At 48.9% G+C, this 20555-nt stretch overlaps 1 protein-coding gene across 2 annotated transcripts in view; it reads left to right on the top strand.

Moving 5' to 3' along the window:
• The first annotated feature begins 246 nt into the window (after positions 1-246).
• LOC100092695 (caspase-10-like) overlaps positions 247-20555 on the top strand; it is a 39538-nt gene continuing 19229 nt past the window's right edge. For both annotated transcript variants that reach the window (XM_029068276.2, XM_029068275.2), the window contains exons 1-6: positions 247-373; positions 5230-5282; positions 5953-6308; positions 9301-9394; positions 15485-15623; positions 17506-17615. In XM_029068276.2, the coding sequence (XP_028924109.1) occupies positions 5995-6308; positions 9301-9394; positions 15485-15623; positions 17506-17615 (657 nt within the window). In that variant the 5' untranslated portion in view covers positions 247-373; positions 5230-5282; positions 5953-5994. The remainder of the gene's footprint in view (positions 374-5229; positions 5283-5952; positions 6309-9300; positions 9395-15484; positions 15624-17505; positions 17616-20555) is intronic.

The raw sequence follows: 20555 nt of genomic DNA, 5'->3' as shown, positions 1-20555 counted from the left end.
CCGTCTCCCCCGATGAGACCGTGCAGCCGTCAGACGGCAGGGACCGCCTCTATCTGTTGCCGACTTGTTCATTCCAAGCGCTTAGTCCAGTGCTCTGCACATAGTAAGCGCTCAATAAATACAGTTGATTGAATGAACCGTTGGGCTTGGAAGGGGGGGAGTGGGGGCGGAGCAGTAAGCATTGGCGGAGTACGGAGTGGTGGGCGGAGCATTAAGCATTGGGCGGAGCGCTGGGCGGAGCAGGAAGGGCCCGCGCGGGAAGGGACTTCCCGGAATCCCTCCTGCTTCCCACCTACTGCTGCCGCCGGCCAGGACCGGCCAGGACCGGCCAGGAGCGGAGAGGGGCAACGGACCATGGCTTCGGGCCGGGGAGGTAGGTGACCGGTGACTCTCCTGCTCCTCCTTGTGGGACAGGGAACCCCCCCGCCCCCTCCCCTCCCCCCGGGCCGCTTTCTAAGAAATGCAAACTGGACGGAGGAGGAGGAGGAAGAGGTGGTGATGGGCAGCGTGCAGCCCCGGGAGCCCCCTCCTCGCCCACCAGGGCACGGACGCTCGGGGGGCGGGTGGGGGTGCGAACGTGCAGGTGTGAGTGTGGGGGTTCATTTCTTCATTCGGTGGTATTTATTGGACGCTTACGGTCTGCAGAGCACTGGTCTGAGCGCTCGGAAAGTACACTTGGGCAAGAGACGGAGAGCAGCGCCCCCCGCCGGCCGGACGGGAGCCGTCGCCCGGGGCCGCGCCCGGAGGGAGCAGCGCCCCCTCCCGGTGGCCCTCAGCCACCCCCCACCCCCCCGCCCCGGCTGCCCAGGCTGGGAGCAGCGCCCCCCTGCGGACTGACGGCCCCCACACCCGGGGCAGCCTGCGGGAGAGGGGCTGGGCTGGCAGGTGCGCCCTCTGGTGGCCCTCAGTCCCTGCCCTGGGACAGGGTTGGGGACAGAGGGTAGGCTGGAAGTAGCGCCCCCTGGTGGCCCTGAGCCCCTGCCCCGGATGGCTAGGCTGGGAGTAGCGCCCCCTGGTGGCCCCTGAGCCCCTGCCCCGGCTGGCTAGGCTGGGAGTAGCGCCCCCTGGAGACTGAGAGTCCCTGACTCGGGGCAGCCTGGGGGAGAGGGGCTGGGCTGGCAGGTGCGCCCTCCAGTGGCCCTCAATCCCTGCCCTGGGACAGTGTTGGGGAGAGGGGCTAGACTGGGAGTAGTGCCCCCTGGTGGCCTTGAGTCCCTGCCCCGGGTGGCCAGGCTGGGAGTAACGCCCCCTGGTGGCCCTGAGCACCAGCCTTGGGGCGGGCTGGGGGAGAGTGGCTAGACTGGGAGTAGCGCCCCCTGGTGGCCCTGAGTCCCCACCCCGGGGTGGCTACATTGGGAGTAGCGCCCCCTGGTGACTTAGAGCCCCTGCCCCCAGGACAGCATGAGGGAGAGTGGCTAGATTGGGACTGGCACCCCCTGGTGGCCCTGAGCCCCTGCCCCGGGCTGGGGGAGACTCTTTAGGCTGGCAGCCCTTAGACCGTAAGCTCAATGTGGGCAGGGAATTTGTCTGTGGTACTGGGCCATTGGACTCTCTCAGGCGCTTAGTCCAGAGCTCCACTCACAGAAAGCGCTCAATAAATATGATCGATTAATTGAGCGGCACCCCTCCTTGGTCGTGAACCCCTGCCCCAGGCCTGCCCCAGGCCTGCCCTACCTTCCGGCCTGACCTGACAGGGGGCAAGGTGTCATGCGGGGGTAGGTGCAGTGGGGGATTGGGTGGCGGAGAGAGAGAGAGAGATTGCTTACTCTCTCTCTGTCTTTCTCTCTGTGTCATCAACTCTCTCCAGAAGCTCCTTCTTTCATCTGTAAAGCGAATCTTTCAGGGTCTCTCAAAGACAAAGTGTTAAATTTTGAAGTGGGTATAATGAAGCAGCGTGGTTCAGTGGAAAGAGCCCGGGCTTGGGAGTCAGAGGTCATGAGTTTGAATTCCGGCTCTGCCACTTGTCAGCTGTGTGACTGTGGGCAAGTCACTTCACTTCCCTGGGCCTCAGTTCCCTCATCTGGAAAATGGGGATTACCTGTGAGCCTCACGTGGGACAATCTGATGACCCTGTATCTACCCCAGTGCTTAGAACAGTGCTCGGCACATAGTAAGCGCTTTACAAATACCAACATTGTTATGATTAATGAACCGTTGCCATTTTATCAATTGATCAGTGGCTTTATTGAGCACTTACTCCTCCAAAGGCAGTATTAGAGAAACAGCAAGATGCAGTGGATAGAGTATGGGCCTGGGAGTCAGAAGGTCATGGGTTCCAATCCATGACTTCTCTGGTCTGTGACCTTGCGCAAGTCACTTCACTTCTCTGGGCCTCAGTGACCTCACCTGTAAAGTGGGGATCGAGACTGTGAGTCCAATGTGGGACAGGGACTGTGTCCAGCCTGATTTGCTTATATCTACCCCAGCGTTTAGTACAGTGCCTAGCACAATGGAAGCACTTAACAAATACCACAATTATTCTTCTTATTATTAATAAACACTAACGCTTAGTACGGTGCTTTGCACATAGTAAGTGCTCAATAAGTACAATTGAATAAATGGTGTAGGGAGGGAGGGAAAAGAGTGAGGAAGTGGAATATGCAGGGAAAAGAAGGGAGGATCACTGAGGGAGATTGAGGAGCACGAGGACGGGGGGAAAAAGGAGTGGTGGATATTGGAATCACCGCCCTCGGGATTTTCCCTGAGGAGCAGCTGGTTGAAGGGAAGGGGATTGCCCTCTCTGAAGAAACGATGCCCCATTTTGGCTGAGGGAAGCTGGAGGGCGGACACAGCTTGGAGTTGGGAATTTCCCAGGGAAGCCTGCCCGGAGGAGGTGGGGTTTCTGGAGAACTTTGAAAATTAGAGGGATTGCATTCTGGTGAAGTTGAAGGCAGAAGAAATTTCAGGGTGGTAAGTAGGAGAGCCACACACACATAAAGTGAATTTCACCACGGGAGACATCTCCAGAGATGAAGGTAGCTAAAAACTGGAATACTTCACAATATGACTAATCAGTAATTTTCATTTATTCATTTTTTATTGGTATTTGTTAAATAAATTGTGGTATTTATTAAGCGCTTACTATGTGCAAAGCACTGTTCTAAGCGCTGGGGGATACAAGGTGGTCAGGTTGTCCCATGTGGGGCTCACAGTTTTAATCCTCATTTGACAGATGAGGTAACTGAGGCACAGAAGTTAAGTGACTAGCCCAAGGTCACACAGCTGACCAGAGGCAGAGCTGGGATTAGAACCCGTGACCTCTGACTCCCAAACCCGCGCTCTTTCCACTGAGCCACGCTGCTTCTCTAAGCGCTTACTCTGTGCCAGGCATTATACTAAGAGCTGGGGTAGATACAAGCTCATCAATTGGACACAGTCCCTGTCCCATGAGGGGCTGACAGCCTTAATCCCTACTTTACCGATGAGGAAAGTGAGGCAAAGAGAGATTAAATAATAATAATAATAATGATGGTATTTACTGGTTTTTACACACAGTGTATTTACACACAGTGGTTACTGTGTGCCAAGCACTTTTCTAAGCGCTGGGGGGATACAAGGTAATCACATTGTTCCACATGGGGCTCACATTCTTAATCCCCATTTTATAGATGAGGGAACTGAGGCACAGAGAAGTGTTTACTCTGAATGCTTACTCTAAAATGAGCACTGTACTAAGTGCTTGGGAGAGTGTTGTGGTATTAGACATGATCTCTGTCCTCAAGGAGTTTGCAGTCTGTTAGGAACCACCCTCCAATATGCCTAACCTTGGGGTTATGGCCCACTTATGTCAATAAATCAGTTGTTTTTATGAGTGCTTCCTGTGTGCCGAGCACTGTATAGAGAAGCAGCGTGGCGCAGTGGAAAGAGCACGGGCTTTGGAGTCAGGGCTCATGAGTTTGAATCCCAGCTCTGCCACTTGTCAGCTGTGTGACTGTGGGCAAGTCACTTAACTTCTCTGTGCCTCAGTTCCCTCATCTGTAAAATGGGGATTAAGTGTGAGCCCCACGTGGGACAACCTGATTCCCCTGTGTTTACCCCAGCGCTTAGAACAGTGCTCGGCACATAGTAAGCGCTTAACAAATACCAACATTATTATTATTATCACTGTACTAAGCACTGGGGAGAGTACACTGTAACAAGACAATAGACACATTCCCTGCCCAGTGAGCTGTTTGTCTCCCCCTCTAGACTTTCATTTGATTAAGTTGTCTTGTTTTTGTCCACCTGTCTCCCCCGATTAGACTGTAAACCCGTCAATGGGCAGGGATTGTTTCTATCTGTTGCCGAATGATTCATTCCAAGCGCTTAGTACAGTACTGTGCACATAGTAAGCACTCAATAAATACTGTTGAATGAATGAATGACTATAATGTTATAGATATAGACATCAGTGCTCTGGGGCTGTCTGGGGGAGACGGAATGAATAATAGTAATAATTATGGTGTTTAAGTGCTTACTATGTGTCAGGCACTATACGAAGCAGCATGGTTTAGTGGAAAGAGCCTGGGCTTGGGAGTCAGAGGACGTGGGTTCTAATCCCGGCTCCGCCATGTGTCTGCTATGTGACCTTGGGCAAGCCACTTACTTCTCTGTGCCTTAGTTACAGCATCTATAAAATGGGGATTAAGACTGTGAGCCCAATGTGGGATAACCTGATTATCTTGTATCTACCCCAATGCTTAGAACATTGCTTGGCACAGAGAGTAATTGCTTAGCAAGTACCATTATTATAATTTTTATTACCAAGAGCTGGATAAAGGGACCAAGTCAGAACGATGCCAAAGGGAGAAGGAGAAGAAGAAAGGAGGGTTTAGGGTTGTCTGCTGATTCATTCAGTCCTATTTATTGAGCGCTTACTGTGTGCAGAGCACTGTGCTTGGAAAGTACAATTTGGCAACAGAGACACCGGGCTTACAGTCTAGAAGGGGGGAGACGGACATCAAAACAAGTAAACAGGCATCAATAGCATCAATATAAATGACTGTATATAGGCCGAAGCCCCACCTCGGTGCTATATCTAGTTCCTGCAGAGGAGGATCCCACTCTCTCCCTTCCTCAATTGCCTGGCCCGCCCTCCTGGGACCCCAGCAACTGTCATTGGGATTAAAGTTGGAAAAAACATAACTGTGGGCTGGGGGGTCGAGAAAGAGGCTGGGAGTGAGGGAGGGCGGGAAGGAAGGCAGGGTTGAGCAGGGCCTGAGTCACAATGTCATTTTTCCTTATCTGCAGTGCCCAGTGGTCATGGTGGAGCTGGTTGGGGGCCGGATCCCAGCTAACTGCATGTGAGTCGATGGGGAAGCGTTTCCCACCCTCCATCCACGGTTCCACGGTCCTAACCCCTCACCTAACGAGGCTAACCTAACGATACCCCGTGGGGTGCGCTTGGGTGTGTTGGGGTGGTATGGGGGAGGTGAGGTTCAGCCTGAGGATCTGGGAATGGGAGGGTGCCAGAAACTGCCAGTGTGGAATTGATGGTCACCACCTGGGCACATGTGTGTTTCTCTTTCTCTCCCTCTCGTTCTCTCCTTTTCTCTCTCTTTCTCACTCTCTTTCTTTCTCTCTCTTTCTCTCCCTCTCTCTTTCTCTCCCTCTCTCTTTCTCTCTCTCTCTCTCTTTCTCTCCACAGTGACTGACTGTGGAGCTCATTGTGGGCAAGGAACATGTCTGTTATGCTGTACTCTCCCGAGCGCTTAGTACGCTCTGCACACAGTGCTCAGTAAATACAATTAATTGGAAATTTCAGATGAGGGAACTAAGGCCCAAAGAGGTGAATTGACTTCCTCAGTGTCCCTCAGCAGAGCAGAGACTAGAACCCAAGTCTTCTGCCTCTTTGCCCCATGGCCTATCCCCCAGTCGGAGCAGAGGCCCGCTGGCCAGACTCATCCTCCCCTCCCCGCCATTGAGGCGGAGCACTCTTTTGGGAGAGGACGGACTCCGTTTCCTCTCGCGCAGAGTGCTCGGCTGCCCGTAGCGGGACGAGGAGGAGCCGGCAGCATGAACGACGACCGCAGCCTCAGCTTCCGTGAGCAGCTCCTGAACATCGACAAGAACCTGGGCAGCGAAGAGGTGGAGGCCCTCAAGTTCCTCTGCAGCGACTGGATCCCCTTCAAGAAGCTGGAGAAGGTGCGATCCGCCAAGGAAATCTTCCAGCACCTAGAGGAGGGGGACAGGCTCGACCAGGAAGACCATTTTGTGGTGGTCGAGCTCCTCTACCACATCAGGCAGCACGCTCTGCTCAAGCATGTAGGCTACACCAAGGAGAAGGTCGTCAAGGAGCTGCCCACCAAGGGCAAACTCTCTCAATTCAGGTGAGACTGCTTAACCTTGAGCTCGGTCATTCAGTCAGTCGCATCTATTGTCTATTGAGCGCTTATTGTGTGCAGAGCATGTACTAAGCGCTTTGGAGAGGACAATACAGCAACATAACAGACACATTCCCTGCCCACAGTGACCTTACAGTCTAGACAGGGTCAGAAATAAATGACAGATATGAACACAAGTGTTGTGGGGTGGGGGATGAATAAAGGGAGCATATCTGTGTGGGAAGGGAATGTGTCACAGTAAGTACTCAAAAAAGATGAATGAATAATAATAATTGTGGTATTTGTTTAGCGTTTACCGTGTGCCAGGGCCTGTACTAAGCGCTGGGTTGGATCCAAGCAAATTGGGTTGGACACAGTCCCTGTCTCACATGGGGCTCACAGTCTCAATCCTCATTTTCCAGATGAGGTCACTGAGGACCGGAGAAGTGAAGTGACTTGCCCAAGGTCACACAGCAGACAAGGGACGGAGCCGGGATTGGAACCCACAACCTTCTGAGTCCCAGGCCCGGGCTGTAGCCATTGTGCCATGCTGCTTCTCAATGAACTTCTGCTCTCCAGAACAAGAGAATATTCAGCCTTTCCAACCTGCAGCCCTCCCACGATGCTGCTTAGAAAGAAAATTAGAAGTACTGTGGCCCAGTGGGAAGAGCCCAGGCCTGGGAGTCAGAGGACCTTGGTTCCAATCCCAGCTCCTCCTTGTGCCGCCTGTGTGACCTTGGGCAAGTCACTCTACTTCTCTCGGCCTCAGTTTCCTCATCTGTAAAATAGGGATTCAATTCCTGTTCTCTCTCCCATTTAGACTGAGTCCCGTGTGACTGTGTATGACTTGATTATCTCATATTTACCCCCAGGGTTTAATACAGTGCTTGGCACATAGTAAGTGTTTAATGAACACTCCAATAACTGTTATCATTATTACACATAGTAAGTGTTTAACAAATACCATAACAATGATAATAATAATAATTATTACTAGGTACTCTCCAGCCTCATTGGTTGATGCCTAGCATCACCCAAATCAGCGGTATCCAAACATTTGCTGCTAAGAACTCCCCTGCCCCACATCTAAGTTCACCACACCTCAATAGAAGCAGCATGGCCTAATGGAAAGAGCACAGGCCTGGGACTCAAAGGGCCCGGGTTCTAGGCCTGGCTGTGCCTCTTGTCCTCTGTGTGTGACCTTGGGCAAGTCACTTCACTTCGCTGGGCCTCAGTTCCCTTGTCTGCAAAATGAGGTTGGTATAACTGTTCTCCCTCGTATTTAGGCCATGAGTCCCATGTGGGACGAGGAATGTGGGGGCTGACTTCAGAGAAGCACTGTGGCTCAGTGGCTCACTGTGTGCAAGACACTGTAATAATTATAATAATGATAATTGTGGTATTTGTTAAGCCCTTACTATGCGTCAGGCACTGTACTAAGCGCTGGAGTGGATACACACAAGCAAATCGGGATGGACACAGTCCCTGTCCCACATGGGACTCACAGTTTTAATCCCTGTGTGACAGATGAGGGCACTGGAGCCAAAAGAAGCAAAGTGACTTGCCCAAGGCTGTTGTGACTTGCCTCACAACGTGGCGGACTGGAATTAGAACCCGTGACCTTCTGACTCTTAGGCCCGGGCTCTATCCACTCCCCCATATACTAAGGCCTTGGGCAATTGCAGCCGTGCAACGAGGTTCATAGCTACTATCCCTGCTCCCGAGAAGCTTAGGGCTGTGCATGTCTATAGCCACAATGGCCTCTGATATCATATCGCTCCGTATCCAGACTGAGTTGCGTAGTTTGAAGAACATTCCCTGATTCTGCCTAAAATGAGGAGTGAAAACACATTCCTGACAGAAGCGAATGTACAATGAAAAGACTGTTTCCTCCCAAAAAGGGTTGATTGATCACCTACTACGTTCAAAGTACTAAGGGCTTGGGAGAAAGCAGTACAGCCGAGTTAGCTGACAAGTTCCCTTCCAGTAAGGAGGAGAGCCGGACTTTAGTCCCAGCCTTGCTACTTGCCTGCTGTGTGACCCTAGGCAAGTCACTTCATCTCTCTGGGCCTCCGTTTCCTCCTCTGAAAATGGGGATTACTATCTTTTCCCGCCCCTTAACTGGGAGGCCCATCAGAGGTATGTATTGAACGCTTACTGTGTGCAGAGCACTGTAGGAAGTGCTTGGGAGGATACAGTGATGCTTGGGAGAATCCAAGGGATATAAAGGACAAGGGCTATGTCTAATCTGATTACCTTCTATCTACCTCAGCCTTTACCAAAACAGCATGGTTTAGTGGATAGCATACGGGCCTGGAGTCAGAGGGACCTGGTTTTAATTCCAGCTCCGCCACTTATCTGCTGTGTGACCTTAGGGCAGGTCTCTTAACATCTCTTTGCCCTAGTTACTTTATCTGTAAAATAGGGATTAAGATAAAATAGGGATTAAGACTGTGAGCCCCATGTGGGCTGGGGATTGTGTCCAACCCAACTGGTTTATGTCCACCCCAGCACTCAGAATAATGCCTGACACATAGTAAGTACTTACAAATACCAGTTATTATTGTTATTATTATTGTTAGCACACAGTGTTAGGCATTTATTCACTACTTAATACAATAACATATTGAAGCACTTTTCCTTATTAACCAGTTTGCCTCTAAAAGCTACTCTCAGCGAGATCGACCCGGGCAGGTCGTGTTCTTCCTTTTAGGATCCTTGGCCAAGCAGTAATAATAGCCCGTCATTGGGCAGGGATTGTCTCTATCTGTTGCCGAATTGTACATTCCAAGCGCTTAGTACAGTGCTCTGCACATAGTAAGCACTCAATAAATACTATTGAATGAATGAAGAACAGAAGTTGTTGTTGTGTTGGTATTTACCCAATGCCCACTGGGTGTGTTGCACTGTGTTAAGCACACAAAAAGTAGGAAACAGAGGCTGGACATCTCCCATGTCCGCAAGAAAAAACCTTCCTCGAATTGGCTCTCTGTCCCAGGCAAATGCTGTTTGAACTGTCGGAGGACATCACCCAAGAAGACTTGAAGAATATGTTATTCCTTCTGACTGATCATCTTCCAAAGAAGAAAATGGTAAGCAAAGAAGAAGAGGGCCGGGCCCGGGGAGTTCGCTGTACCAGGCAGCGATCATTGTTACCTGCCTGGTCTTCCTCCCCCTTAGAATCTGAGCCCCATGTGGAACAGGGGTCATGTCCTGACTATCCTGCGTCGAGCACAGTGCTTGGTGTACAGTGAGTGTGTAATCAATATCAATACCATCATCAGTATTACTGGGAGATGTAACAACTCCTCCAATCAGAGCTGGAAGTTTTAGTTGGATTGGATATAACCTGGGCCTCTGCTCGATCAGCCAATCGATCACAGATATCTTTTGAGCACTTATTGGGTGCAGAAGACTGTACTGAACCCCTAAACCCCTAGACTGTACTAAGATTCTTGTTTTCAGTTCCCCCTTCCTGGCAGAATTTTGCTTTTCTCTCTCTTGAGCTGCAGCTTGAATTCCTGCTGTTTCCCAGAAGAACAAAAACCCCATCCAAAGTGCAGGCCGGATCTTAAGTCTCACTCTAGACTGTAAGCTTGTTGTGGGAAGGGAACGTGTCTGTTATATTGTTACATTGAACTCTCCCAAGCGCTTAGAGTGCTCTGATCACGTAAGCACTCAATATAAGTACGATCAATGCAGGGGGACTTGGTGGAAGCTGGGATCTGGGGCTCCGTCTCGGCCCACTGCTCTCCTCTCACTTTTTGAGGGATCTTTTAGCTACCAGACCTCCTGAAAACTCTCTACTGTGTGCCCCAACCGCTTAGTACATTGTCCTGCCCTGAGTGAGAGCTCAATAAATCCTACTGGTTGGAAGAAGCAAGCGCTGGAAATGATTGTTGCTATTGTTCTTGTCTGTCTCCACCGATTAGACTGTGAGCCCGTCAAAGGGCAGGAACTGTCTCTTTGTACATCCCAAGTGCTTAGTTCAGTGCTCTGCACATAGTAAGCACTCAATGAATACTATTGAATGAATAAATGAATTTCCATGCTTCTGGGAAAGCATGGAATAAAACCCCAGTCGGTTGGACACATTTTGGTGGCAGAGTGAGGGAGGCAGAGGCAAGGGTAGGAATAAAAGTAAGTATTTATTGAACACCACTCGTTGCTGTGTTCTGCACTGAGGACAACTAGAAGCATGAGAGACAGTCTCTCCACACAAGGGGCTCTCACTCTAATGGGGGAGATGGACAAAGTATAAAGTATTAATCTATGGTATTTAGTGAGTGCTTACTATGTGCAGAGTACTTTACTAAGCACTTGGGAGAGCACAGTGCAGCAGGGTTCACGAACACATGTCCTGCCCATAACAAACTTAGAGTCTAGAGGGGAAGAGAGACATCAGTATAAATAAATAATTTTTAACATATAATTTAAAGATAACATAAGTAAGTGCAGTGGGGTTGAGGGTGGGACCAATATCAAAAGTCTAAGTGTGTAGATGACACAGAAGGGAGAAGTAGCCTGCAAAAAGAGGGCTTAATCAGAGAAGGCCTCTTGGAGGAGATGTGATATTAATACTGCTTTGAAGGTGGGGAGAGTGGCTGTCTGGCGTCTATGGAGAGGGAAGGAGTTCTGGGCTAGAGGGAGGATGTTGAAAAGGGGTCGTCGGCGAGATAGAGGAGATTGGAGCACAGTGAGTAAACTGGTGCTAGAGGAGAGAAACATGCGGGATGGGCTGGAGTAGATCAGTGGGGTGAGGAGGGAGAGATCAGATTGAGGGCTCTAAAGCCGAAGGTGAGGAGGGTCTCTGACGCGGAAATGAATGGGCAGCCATTGGATGTTCTTGAGGTGTGGGGAGACGTGGACTGAATTTTTTTGTTTTTAGAAAAACGATCCATGCAGCAGAGTTATCTTGAAATAGGGGTCGCAAGACCCTGGGTTCCTTGGATTCTGAAGTACTGTACGTGTGAGGTGGAGCCGCAAAGATCATAATACGCACAATAGGGTGAAGCAGTCATTTGACTTTATAATATTAGTGCCACAAGGATACAAGAGGGATTCATTAGAATAATTGCAGTCAATCCGTATCCACGTAGGAGAATAAGTCATAAAGAGATCCTTATAAAGGAGAAATAATAATTAGGGTAACTGTAGCAAATATGTATCCACATAGGAGAATAGGTCATAAAGAGAGAAGTATAATGGAGGAATAAGACCATAGCAGCTAGAGGGGAGACCAGGAGGACCTTCTGCTCTCACACTGTTTCTGTAATTTTATTTGTTTGTATTGATGTCTTCCCGCCTCCCCCATCTAGACTGTAACTCGTTATGGGCAGGGAATGTCACTGTTTATTGTTATATTGTTCTTTCCCAAGTGCTTAGTATAGTGCTCTGCACACAGTAAGCGCTCAATAAATACGATTGAATGAATGAATGTTTTGGATTACCTGGCGTCAGCAACAGCAATTCTGGGCCTCACCATTGGCTATAAAGCACTTAATCCCTTTGCCCCCTCCTACCTCACCTTGCTACTCTCCTATTCCAATCCACTTCGTTCCTCTAATGCTCATTTTCTCACTGTACCTTCATCTCGTCTGTCTTGCCGCCGTCCTCCCACCCACATCCTACCTCTGGCCTGGAGCGCCCTCCCTCCTCGTATCAGGCTGTTAATTGCTCTTCCCCACTCTAAAACCTTATTGAAGGCCCATCTCCTCCAAGAGGATTTCCCTGACTAAGCCCTCCTCTCCTCTTCTCCCACTCCCTTCTGTGCCGCTCTTACTTGCTCCTTGGGTCATCCTCTCTCCCATCCCCATAGCACATTTGTATTTATCTGTAATTTATTTATATTAACGTCTGTATGTATTTATCTGTGTATATCTGTAATTCATTTTAATGTCTGTCTCCCCTTCTAGACTGAGCTCGTTGTGGGCAGAAATGTGTCTGTTATATTGTCCTCTCCTAAGCACTTAATACAGTGCTTTGCACAGAGTAAGTGCTCAATAAATACGATTGAATGAATGAAGAGTGAGAAGCAGCATGGCATAGTGGATAGAGCACGGGCCTGGAAGTCTGAAGGTCTTGGGTTCTTATCCCGGCTCTGCCACTTGCCTGCTGTGTGATCCTGGGCAAGTCATTTCACTTCTCTGTGCCTCAGTTGCCTCATCCGTAAAATGGGGGTTGAGACCGTAAGCCCCTTGAGGGACAGAAATAGTGTTCAACCTGATCTTTTATCCACCCTAGCGCTTAGTACAGTAACTGTACATAGTAAGCGCTGGACAAATATTGTAATTATTATTTATTATTAAGAGTGAAGTATGAACTGGAGTGGGGAGAAGCAAGAAGGTCAGCAAGGAGGATGATATAGTCATCAAGACAGGGTAGAATAAGTGCTTGAATCAGAGTGGTAGCAGTTTGGAGAGGATTTTAGCAATGTTATGAAGGTAGGATGGACAGGATTTGGTGACAGGATTTTCTCCCTCTCTAGAGTGTAAGCTCACTGAGGGCAGGGAATGTGTCCGTTTATTGTTTTATTGTACTCTCCCAAGCACTTAGTACAGTGCTGTGCACACAGTAAGCGCTCAGTAAATACGATTGAATGACAAATTGAATGTATGGATGGAATGAGTGAGATGTGTCAAGGACAACGCCAAGGTTCTGGGCTTGTGAGATAGGGAGGATAGTGGTCTTTTCTACAGGTAAAGGAAAGACAGGGTTTGGGTAGGAAGATAGGAGTTCAGTTTGGACCTGTTTAGTTTGAATCGTTGGCTGGACATCCAGGTAGTGATGTCTGAAAGCAAGAGGAAATGTGAGGTTGCAGGGAAGAGGAGAAGTCAGGACTGGAGATGTAGATTTGGGAATCATCTGCTTAGAGATGGTTGTTGAAGCCATGGGAGCGAATGAGTTCTCCAAAGGAATGGGTGTAGCTGGAGAATAGAAGGGGACCTAGAACTGAACCATGAGGGACTCCCACAGTTAAAGGGTGGGAGGTAGAGGAGAAGCCAACAAAAGAAACCGAGGAGGAGTGGTCAGTGAGATAGGAGGAGAACCAAGAGAGGACAGTGTCAGTGAAGCCAAGGTTTGATAAAAATTTCCAGAAGAAGGGGGTGGCCTGCAGCATCAAAGGCAGCTGAGAAGTCAGGGAGGATTAGGATAGAGCAGAGGCCATCATATTTGGTGAGAAGGTCGTCGGTGACCTTAGAGAAGGCTGTTTCTGTGGAATGAAGTGGGCAGAAGCCAGATCGAAGGGGATCGAAGAGAGAATTGGAGGAAGAGGCAACAGCGGGTGTAAACTTCTCTCTCAAGAAATTTGGAGAGGAGTGGTAGGAGAGAGATGGGGCGATAACTGGAGGAAACCATTGGGGTCAAGGGAGGGTTTTTTTGAGGATAGGGAATCTGTAAGCACACTTGAAAGTAGCGGGGAAGAAGCTGTTGGAAAGTTAACAGTTGAAAATAGCAGTCAAGGAGGGAAGAAGGGAGGGGTTGAGTGTCTTAGAAAGGTGTAAAGGAATGGGTCAGAAGCACAGGTGGAGGAGGGAGAGTTAAATAGGAGGTGAAACATCTCTTGAATTACTAGAGGGGATATAAAGAGAGTCAAAGAGGGTGGAAGAGCGGGGGGAATTGGAGAGGACGGGGGAGATTTGGGAAGGTCAGGCCTGCTGGCTTCAGTTTGGTTGACAAAGGACGTGGCCAGGTCATTAGGGGAAAGAGATGGTAGGGCCAGGCGACAGGAAGTTTGACGAGGGAGTTTAATGTCTGAAACAGCTGTGGGGGTGGGGAGGGACAGTTTTGATATGGGAGCGAATTAGGAGGGAGAAATATTGTTGGGCAGAGGAAAGGGCCGAATTGAAGCGGATAAGAAGACTTTCAAGTGAACAAGTTCAGGGAGATGAATGGATTTCCACCAACAGTGCTCCACAACCTGGGCACGGGAGCAGAGAATGATCCTCAGATCAGTCCTCAGATAAAAATTATGGTATTTGTTAAGCATTCACTATGTGTCAGGCACTGTGCTCTGACAAAGTACATGCTCTATAAATGTTGAATTAATGAGTGTACTAAGTGCTGGGGTGTATACAAGCAAATTGGGTTGGACACAGTCCCTGTCCCACATAAGGCTCACAGTCTCAATCCCCATTTTGCAGATGAGGTAACAAGCACAGAGAAGTGAAGTGACTTTCCCCAGGTCACGCAGCAAGCAATTGGCAGAGCCGTTACTAGAACCCAGATCCTTCTACCTCCCAAGCCCCTACTCTCTCCACTAGCCACACTGCTTATCTCCTGAATTAGGGCTCTGTCCGTCCAACTGGGGATGCAGAGGTTGAGGGTTGGAGGCAAGATTCAAGATGCTGAACTCACTACACACTTGCCCTGTGGTTATTAAGCAGCGTGGCCTATTAGAAAGAGCACAGGCCTAGGAGTCAGAAAACCTAGGTTCCAATCCTGGCTTCACAAATTGTCTGCTTTGTAACCTTGGACAAGTCACTTCTCAGGGCCTTAGTTCCATCATCCTCAAAATGGGGATTCTATACCTCTTCCCCCCCATCCTTTTCATTACTTTAATGGTATTTATTAAGCACTTACTGTGTGCAGAATACTGTGCTAAGCACTTGGGAAAGTACAATGCAATGGGCAGGACATTCCCTGCCCACAGTGAGCTCACTAGAATGTGAGCCCTATGTGGGACCCTTTTTTTTTTAAAAAAATATTTGTTAAGCGCTTAATATGTGCCAGGCACTCTTCTAAGCACTGAGGTAGATATAAGCTAATCAGGTTGCAGTCCCTGTCCCATATGGAGCTCACAGTTTTAACCCTCATTTTACAGATGAAGTAATTGAGGTCCAGAGAAGTGAAGTGACTTAACAAGATCACACAGCAGAGCCGGGACTAGAGCCCAGGTCCTTCTGACTCTCAGGCCTGGACTCTATCCACTAAGCCATGCTGCTTCTCTGATTAGCTTGCATCTACCCCTGTGGTTAGTACGATGCTGGACATAATAAGTGCTTAACAAATATCACTATTTTTACTATTTATTAATAGCAATAAACATAAGCGATAGCACTTGAGGAACAGGGGTTTAAGGCAAAAGGGCAGTTGGGTTCAGAAGCAAGGGAGAACTTGAGGGAAATGGTGTGAAATCCGAGAAAAGTTTGGACTCTTCATGCTTTATTTCCATTCTTTAGCAGTCGACCCTGAGCCTTCTGCTCTTCCTGGAGAAGCAGGAGCTGCTGGGGGAGAACAATCTGGAGAAGCTGGAGGAAGTTTGCAGACAGGTTTCTCCGGAGCTCGTGAAAAGAATCAACAAGTACAAGAACGAGAGGCGTGAGTAACTCAGGGGTAGAGTCCATGGCTGTGCCATGGGAACCTAGTTAGACCGGCCCTTAAGTTCGTCATGGGAAAGGAACGTGGCTACCATCTCTGTTGCATTGTCCTCTCACAGCAAGCGCTCAGTAAGTACCATGGATGATGATGATGATGAACTAGCAAGAGCAGAATCAGTCCTGTTTTCACCCCTGTAACTAAACTCATGAACAGACTTCTCTGGCCCACTCTCTTCTTGATAGTAATAATAATTACAGTACTTGTTAAGCACTAACTATGTTCCCGGCACCGTTCTAAGCGCTGTGAGAGGTACAAGATAATTGGATTGGACCCAGTCCCTCTCTCATACGGGGCACATAATCTACCCCAGCGCTTAGGACAGTACTCTGCACATAATAAACCCTTAACAAATACCAACATTATTATTATCCCCATTGTACAGGTGAGGGAATTGAGGCCCAGAAAAGCTAAGTGATTTGCCCAAGGTCACACAGCAGACAAGCAAACCTTCCTCTTTCCTGAGCCAGAACTAACTTTGGCTGACATTGTGATAGCGAGAGGGAGGATTCATTGTGGATAGGGAATGTGTCTAAATATTATATTGTACTCTCCCAATCGCTTAGTATAGTGCTCTGTACACAGTAAGCGCTCAATAAATATGATTGAATGAAAGAATGATCAGAGAAGCGGGGAGTGGAGAGTGGTGTACAGACATGAAGAGGACTAATATAGCCTCATGGAGGTATTTCATAGGGAAATTAACAATCGTAATTAATCAATAGTGTTGGGTTCTTATTATATGCAGAGCACTGTGCTAAGAGCTTGAGAGAAGGCAATAGACTTAATAGCCTGATCCTTGCCTCCAAGGAACTTATGATCCCTCTAAACTGTAAGCTCGTTGTGGGCAGGAATGTGTCTATTGTTATGTTGGCTCAGTACAGTGTTCTGCACACAGTAAGCGCTCATTAAAAACAAATGAATGAATGCATGAATGAGTCTCACTAGAGAGACAGATCCCTGAAGAAGCTGAAGAGAGAGAGTTAAGGTCACCCGGTGGGCAATCGGCAGAGCTGGGACAAGAACCCAGGTCTTGGGACGCCCAGTCATGCAGTCTTTCAATCTGTCAGTGACATTTATTGAGTGCTTACTGTGTTGTATTAAGAGCAGTGCTGTACTAAGTGCTTGGGAAAGCACAGTACAGTAGAGTTGGTAGATAGAATCCCCGCTCACAAGGGGCTCACAGCCTAGATGGGGAGTTAAACAGTTGACTAAATTACAGATAGGGGAAATGGTAATGGATAAAAATATGTACATTAGTGCTGGGGGACTGAGGGTGGAGTGACTATCAAGTGCTTAAGGGGTTCAGATCCAGGTGTGAAGGCGAGGCAGAGGGGAGACCAGTTAGGGGAAATGAGGGGTTAGTCAAGGAAGGCTTCTAGGAGGAGATGTGATTTTTTTTCAGGAGGGCATTGAATGTGGGGAGAGTGGTGCTCAATTTTCATTAGGCCATAGAGGAGGGCCTCTCTACGCAGCTTATTTATTCAGTGCAGACTTGACTTGTCTTTTTTTGGTTGATATTTGTTTTTTTATAGTATCTGTTAAGCATTTACTATGTGCCAGGCACTGTTCTAAACACCAAAGTAGATACAAGTGAATCAGGTTGGACCCAGTCCATGTCCCTCCCGGGGCTCGAAGTTTTAATCCCCATTTTACAGATGAGGGAACTGAGGCCCAGGGAAGTGAAGTGGCTTGCCCAAAGATGCTCAGCAGAGAGGGAATGGAGCATAGGTTCTCTGACTTGGGGGCCTGTGCTCTATCCATTAAGCCACACTACTTCTCTTTTTGTTTCCTGAAATCCCGCTCTCTGTGCTTTCATTGTCAGTGTCCCGGAAGGAACGACTGTTGGTGGATAAGGAAGGTGTAACCACCCCCGAAGGACAGAGAATCAGCTCTTCTGGGCCGGACAGTGTCTGCCTCCTTTCCAGCTTGCAGGTAGGATAGCCGGAGGTAGGCGTGTGGGCCCCGGGGGCTAGTTGGGGGGTGGGGTGGTGTGTCAGCAGGGAGTCCCTGGCACTCCGGGTGGTCTTGAGCCTCAGCACGCTGCCTCGGAGGCTTTCACACCTGCCGGTGGCGGAATAATAATAATAATAATGATGATGGTATTCACTTACTATGTGCAAAGCACTGTTTTAAGCACTGGGGGCTGCAAGGTGATCAGGTTGTTCTATTTGGGGCTCCCAGTCTTAATCCCTATTTTCCAGTTGAGAGAACTGAGGCACAGAGAAGTTAAGTGATTCGGCCAAAGTCACCCAGCTGACAAGTGGCGGAGCCAGGAGTAGAACCCATGACCTCTGACTCCCAAGCCTGGGCTCTTTCCACTTAGCCACACTGCTTCTCCTTATTTCCCCCCACCCCACCCCTGAGCCACGCATACACAGACACAGCCATACACATCAGCGCTTAGAATGGTGCTGGACATGTAGTAAGTGCTTAACAAATACCATCATTATTATTATGTGCATGCAAACACACCGCCCCAGCCATGCACTCGCATAGCCCCCCCCCCAGTCCCCGCAGCCATACATGTATACCTAGCTTCCCCCCCAGCCATACACATGCATGCAGTGTGCGTACATGTGCCTGCACAAACTGCCATACACAGAAGGACACATACACACACACAGTCATATTTATTGAGCACTTACTGTGTGCAGAGCACTGTACTAAGCGCTTGGGAGAGTAAGAGCATGGTCTTGGGAGTCAAAGGTCGTGGGTTCTAATCCCGACTCCACCACTTGTCAGCTGTATGACTTTGGGCAAGGCACTTCACTTCTCCCTGCCCCAGTTACCTCATCTGTCAAATGGGGCTTAAGACTGTGAGCCCCATGTGGGACAACCTGATTACCTTGTAACTACTCCAGTGCTTAGAACAGTGCTTGGCACATAGTAAGCGCTTAACAGATACCATCATTCATTCATTTGGTATAACCTACATACACACAAACACATACACACACATACACACTCTGTCTCTTTCTCTCTCTCTTTCTCTCCCCGGATCCCAGCGGAATGGTAGGAGTCCGGCCTCCCTGAGAGAGGCTCTGAAGCCACCTTCCTTGTCTCCCTTTTTTAAAGATTATTTTTATGGTATTTATTAAGCGCGCTAGGGTAGATTCAAAATCATCAGGTTGGACACACTGCAAGTCCCACATGGGGCTCACAGTCTTCATCCCCATTTGACAGACGAGGGAACTAAGGCCTAGAGAAGTGAAGTGACTTGCCCAAGGTCACGCAGCAGACAAGTGGCAGAGTCGGGATTAGAACCTTCTGACTCCTAGGTCTGGCTTCTATCCAAGAGGCCACACTGCTTCTCTGAAAGAGAGAGAAACTGGCTGGAGGCCAGGTCAGACTTTGCCCTTCCTGTTTGCAGAGAGTTTTGGCCTGAAGCAACTGCTGCTGCCGTTCCGGTGGAACGGTGCCAGGGCCTTGGGGGAAAGCCATCCTGGGGCGGCGAGCTAGTCCAGGCCCACTGCCCGCTGAGCCCAGGAGACGTGCAATCACCATAGTATTTACTAAGCTCTGACCATTGCCCGAACACTGTGCTAAATGCTGGAGTAGATTCAAGATTCAAGTATGCAGCACGGCGTAGGGGATAGAGCATGGGCCTGGGAGTCAGAAAGTCATGGGTTCTCATCCCAGCTCCGCCATGTCTGCTGTGTGACCACTTTACTTCCCTGGGCCTCAGTGTCCTCATCTGGAAAATGGGGATTGAGACTGTGAGCCCCACGTGGGGCAGGGACTATGTCCAACCCCATTTGTTTGTATCCACTCCAGCGCTTAGTACAGTGCCTGGCATAGTGCTTAACAAATACCACACATTATTATTATGTAGATTAGAGAAGTGGGGTGGCCTAGTGGATGGAGCACAGACCTGGGAGTCAGTAGGATCTGGGTTCTAATCCCAGTTTTGCCACTGGTCTGCCGACTCACCTGGGGCAAGTCACTTCACTTCTCTCGGTCTCAGTTTTCTTATCTGAAAGCTGGGGATTAAGACTGTGAGTCCCATGTGGGATCTGATTATACTGTATCTACCCCAGGGCTTAGTATAGTGCTTGGCACATTCATTCAGTCAATTTTATTTACTGAGCATTTACTGTGAGCAGAGAGCACTATATTAAGTGCATGAGAGAGTTCAATATAACAATAGACAGACATATTCCTTGCCCACAAGAAGCTTAGAGTTTGGTGGGGGAGACAGATATTAATATAAATAAATTACATAGTAACGTAGTAAGTGCTTAACAAATACCACTATTATTATCAACAGTATTATTATTAATAATATTAAGGTCCAGTAATCAAAACAGACAATGTGCCCGCCCCACCCAGGTTTGCAGGCTGAGAGAGAGGGAGAACAGGGATGTTATCCCCATTTTACAGATGAGGAAGACGAAGCCCAGAGAGGTTCACTGACTCACGCAAGGTCACACAGCAGGCCAGTGGCAAAGCTGGGCCTGGAACCGAGACTTTCTGACTCCCTATCCTGGTCTGCGTTGCCCCGGCACTTAGATCTGTACCCTTTATTCACCCCACCCTCAGCCCTTTAGCACTCATGTAATAATAATAATAATTATTATTATTATGGCACTAGTGAAGTGCTTGCTCCATGCCAAGCACTGTTCTGAGTGCTGGGATAGATGCAAGTTAGGTTGGATACAGTCCCTGTCCCAAATGGGGCTCACAGTCTTAATCCCCGTTTTACAAATGAGGTGACTTAGCCACAGAGAAGTGAAGTGATTTGGCCAAGGTCACACAGTGGGCAAGTGGCAAAGCCAGGATTAGAACCCAGGTCCTTCTGACTCCCAGGCCTGTGCTTGTTGTATCATACTCTCCCAAGAGCTTAGTCCAGTGCTCTGCATGCAGTAAGTGCTC

Source organism: Ornithorhynchus anatinus, chromosome 7, assembly GCF_004115215.2.
Source record: "Ornithorhynchus anatinus isolate Pmale09 chromosome 7, mOrnAna1.pri.v4, whole genome shotgun sequence".
NCBI lineage: Eukaryota > Metazoa > Chordata > Mammalia > Monotremata > Ornithorhynchidae > Ornithorhynchus > Ornithorhynchus anatinus.
The sequence above is the reverse complement of the archived record's forward strand: the minus strand, read 5'-3'. Positions and strand labels throughout refer to the sequence as shown.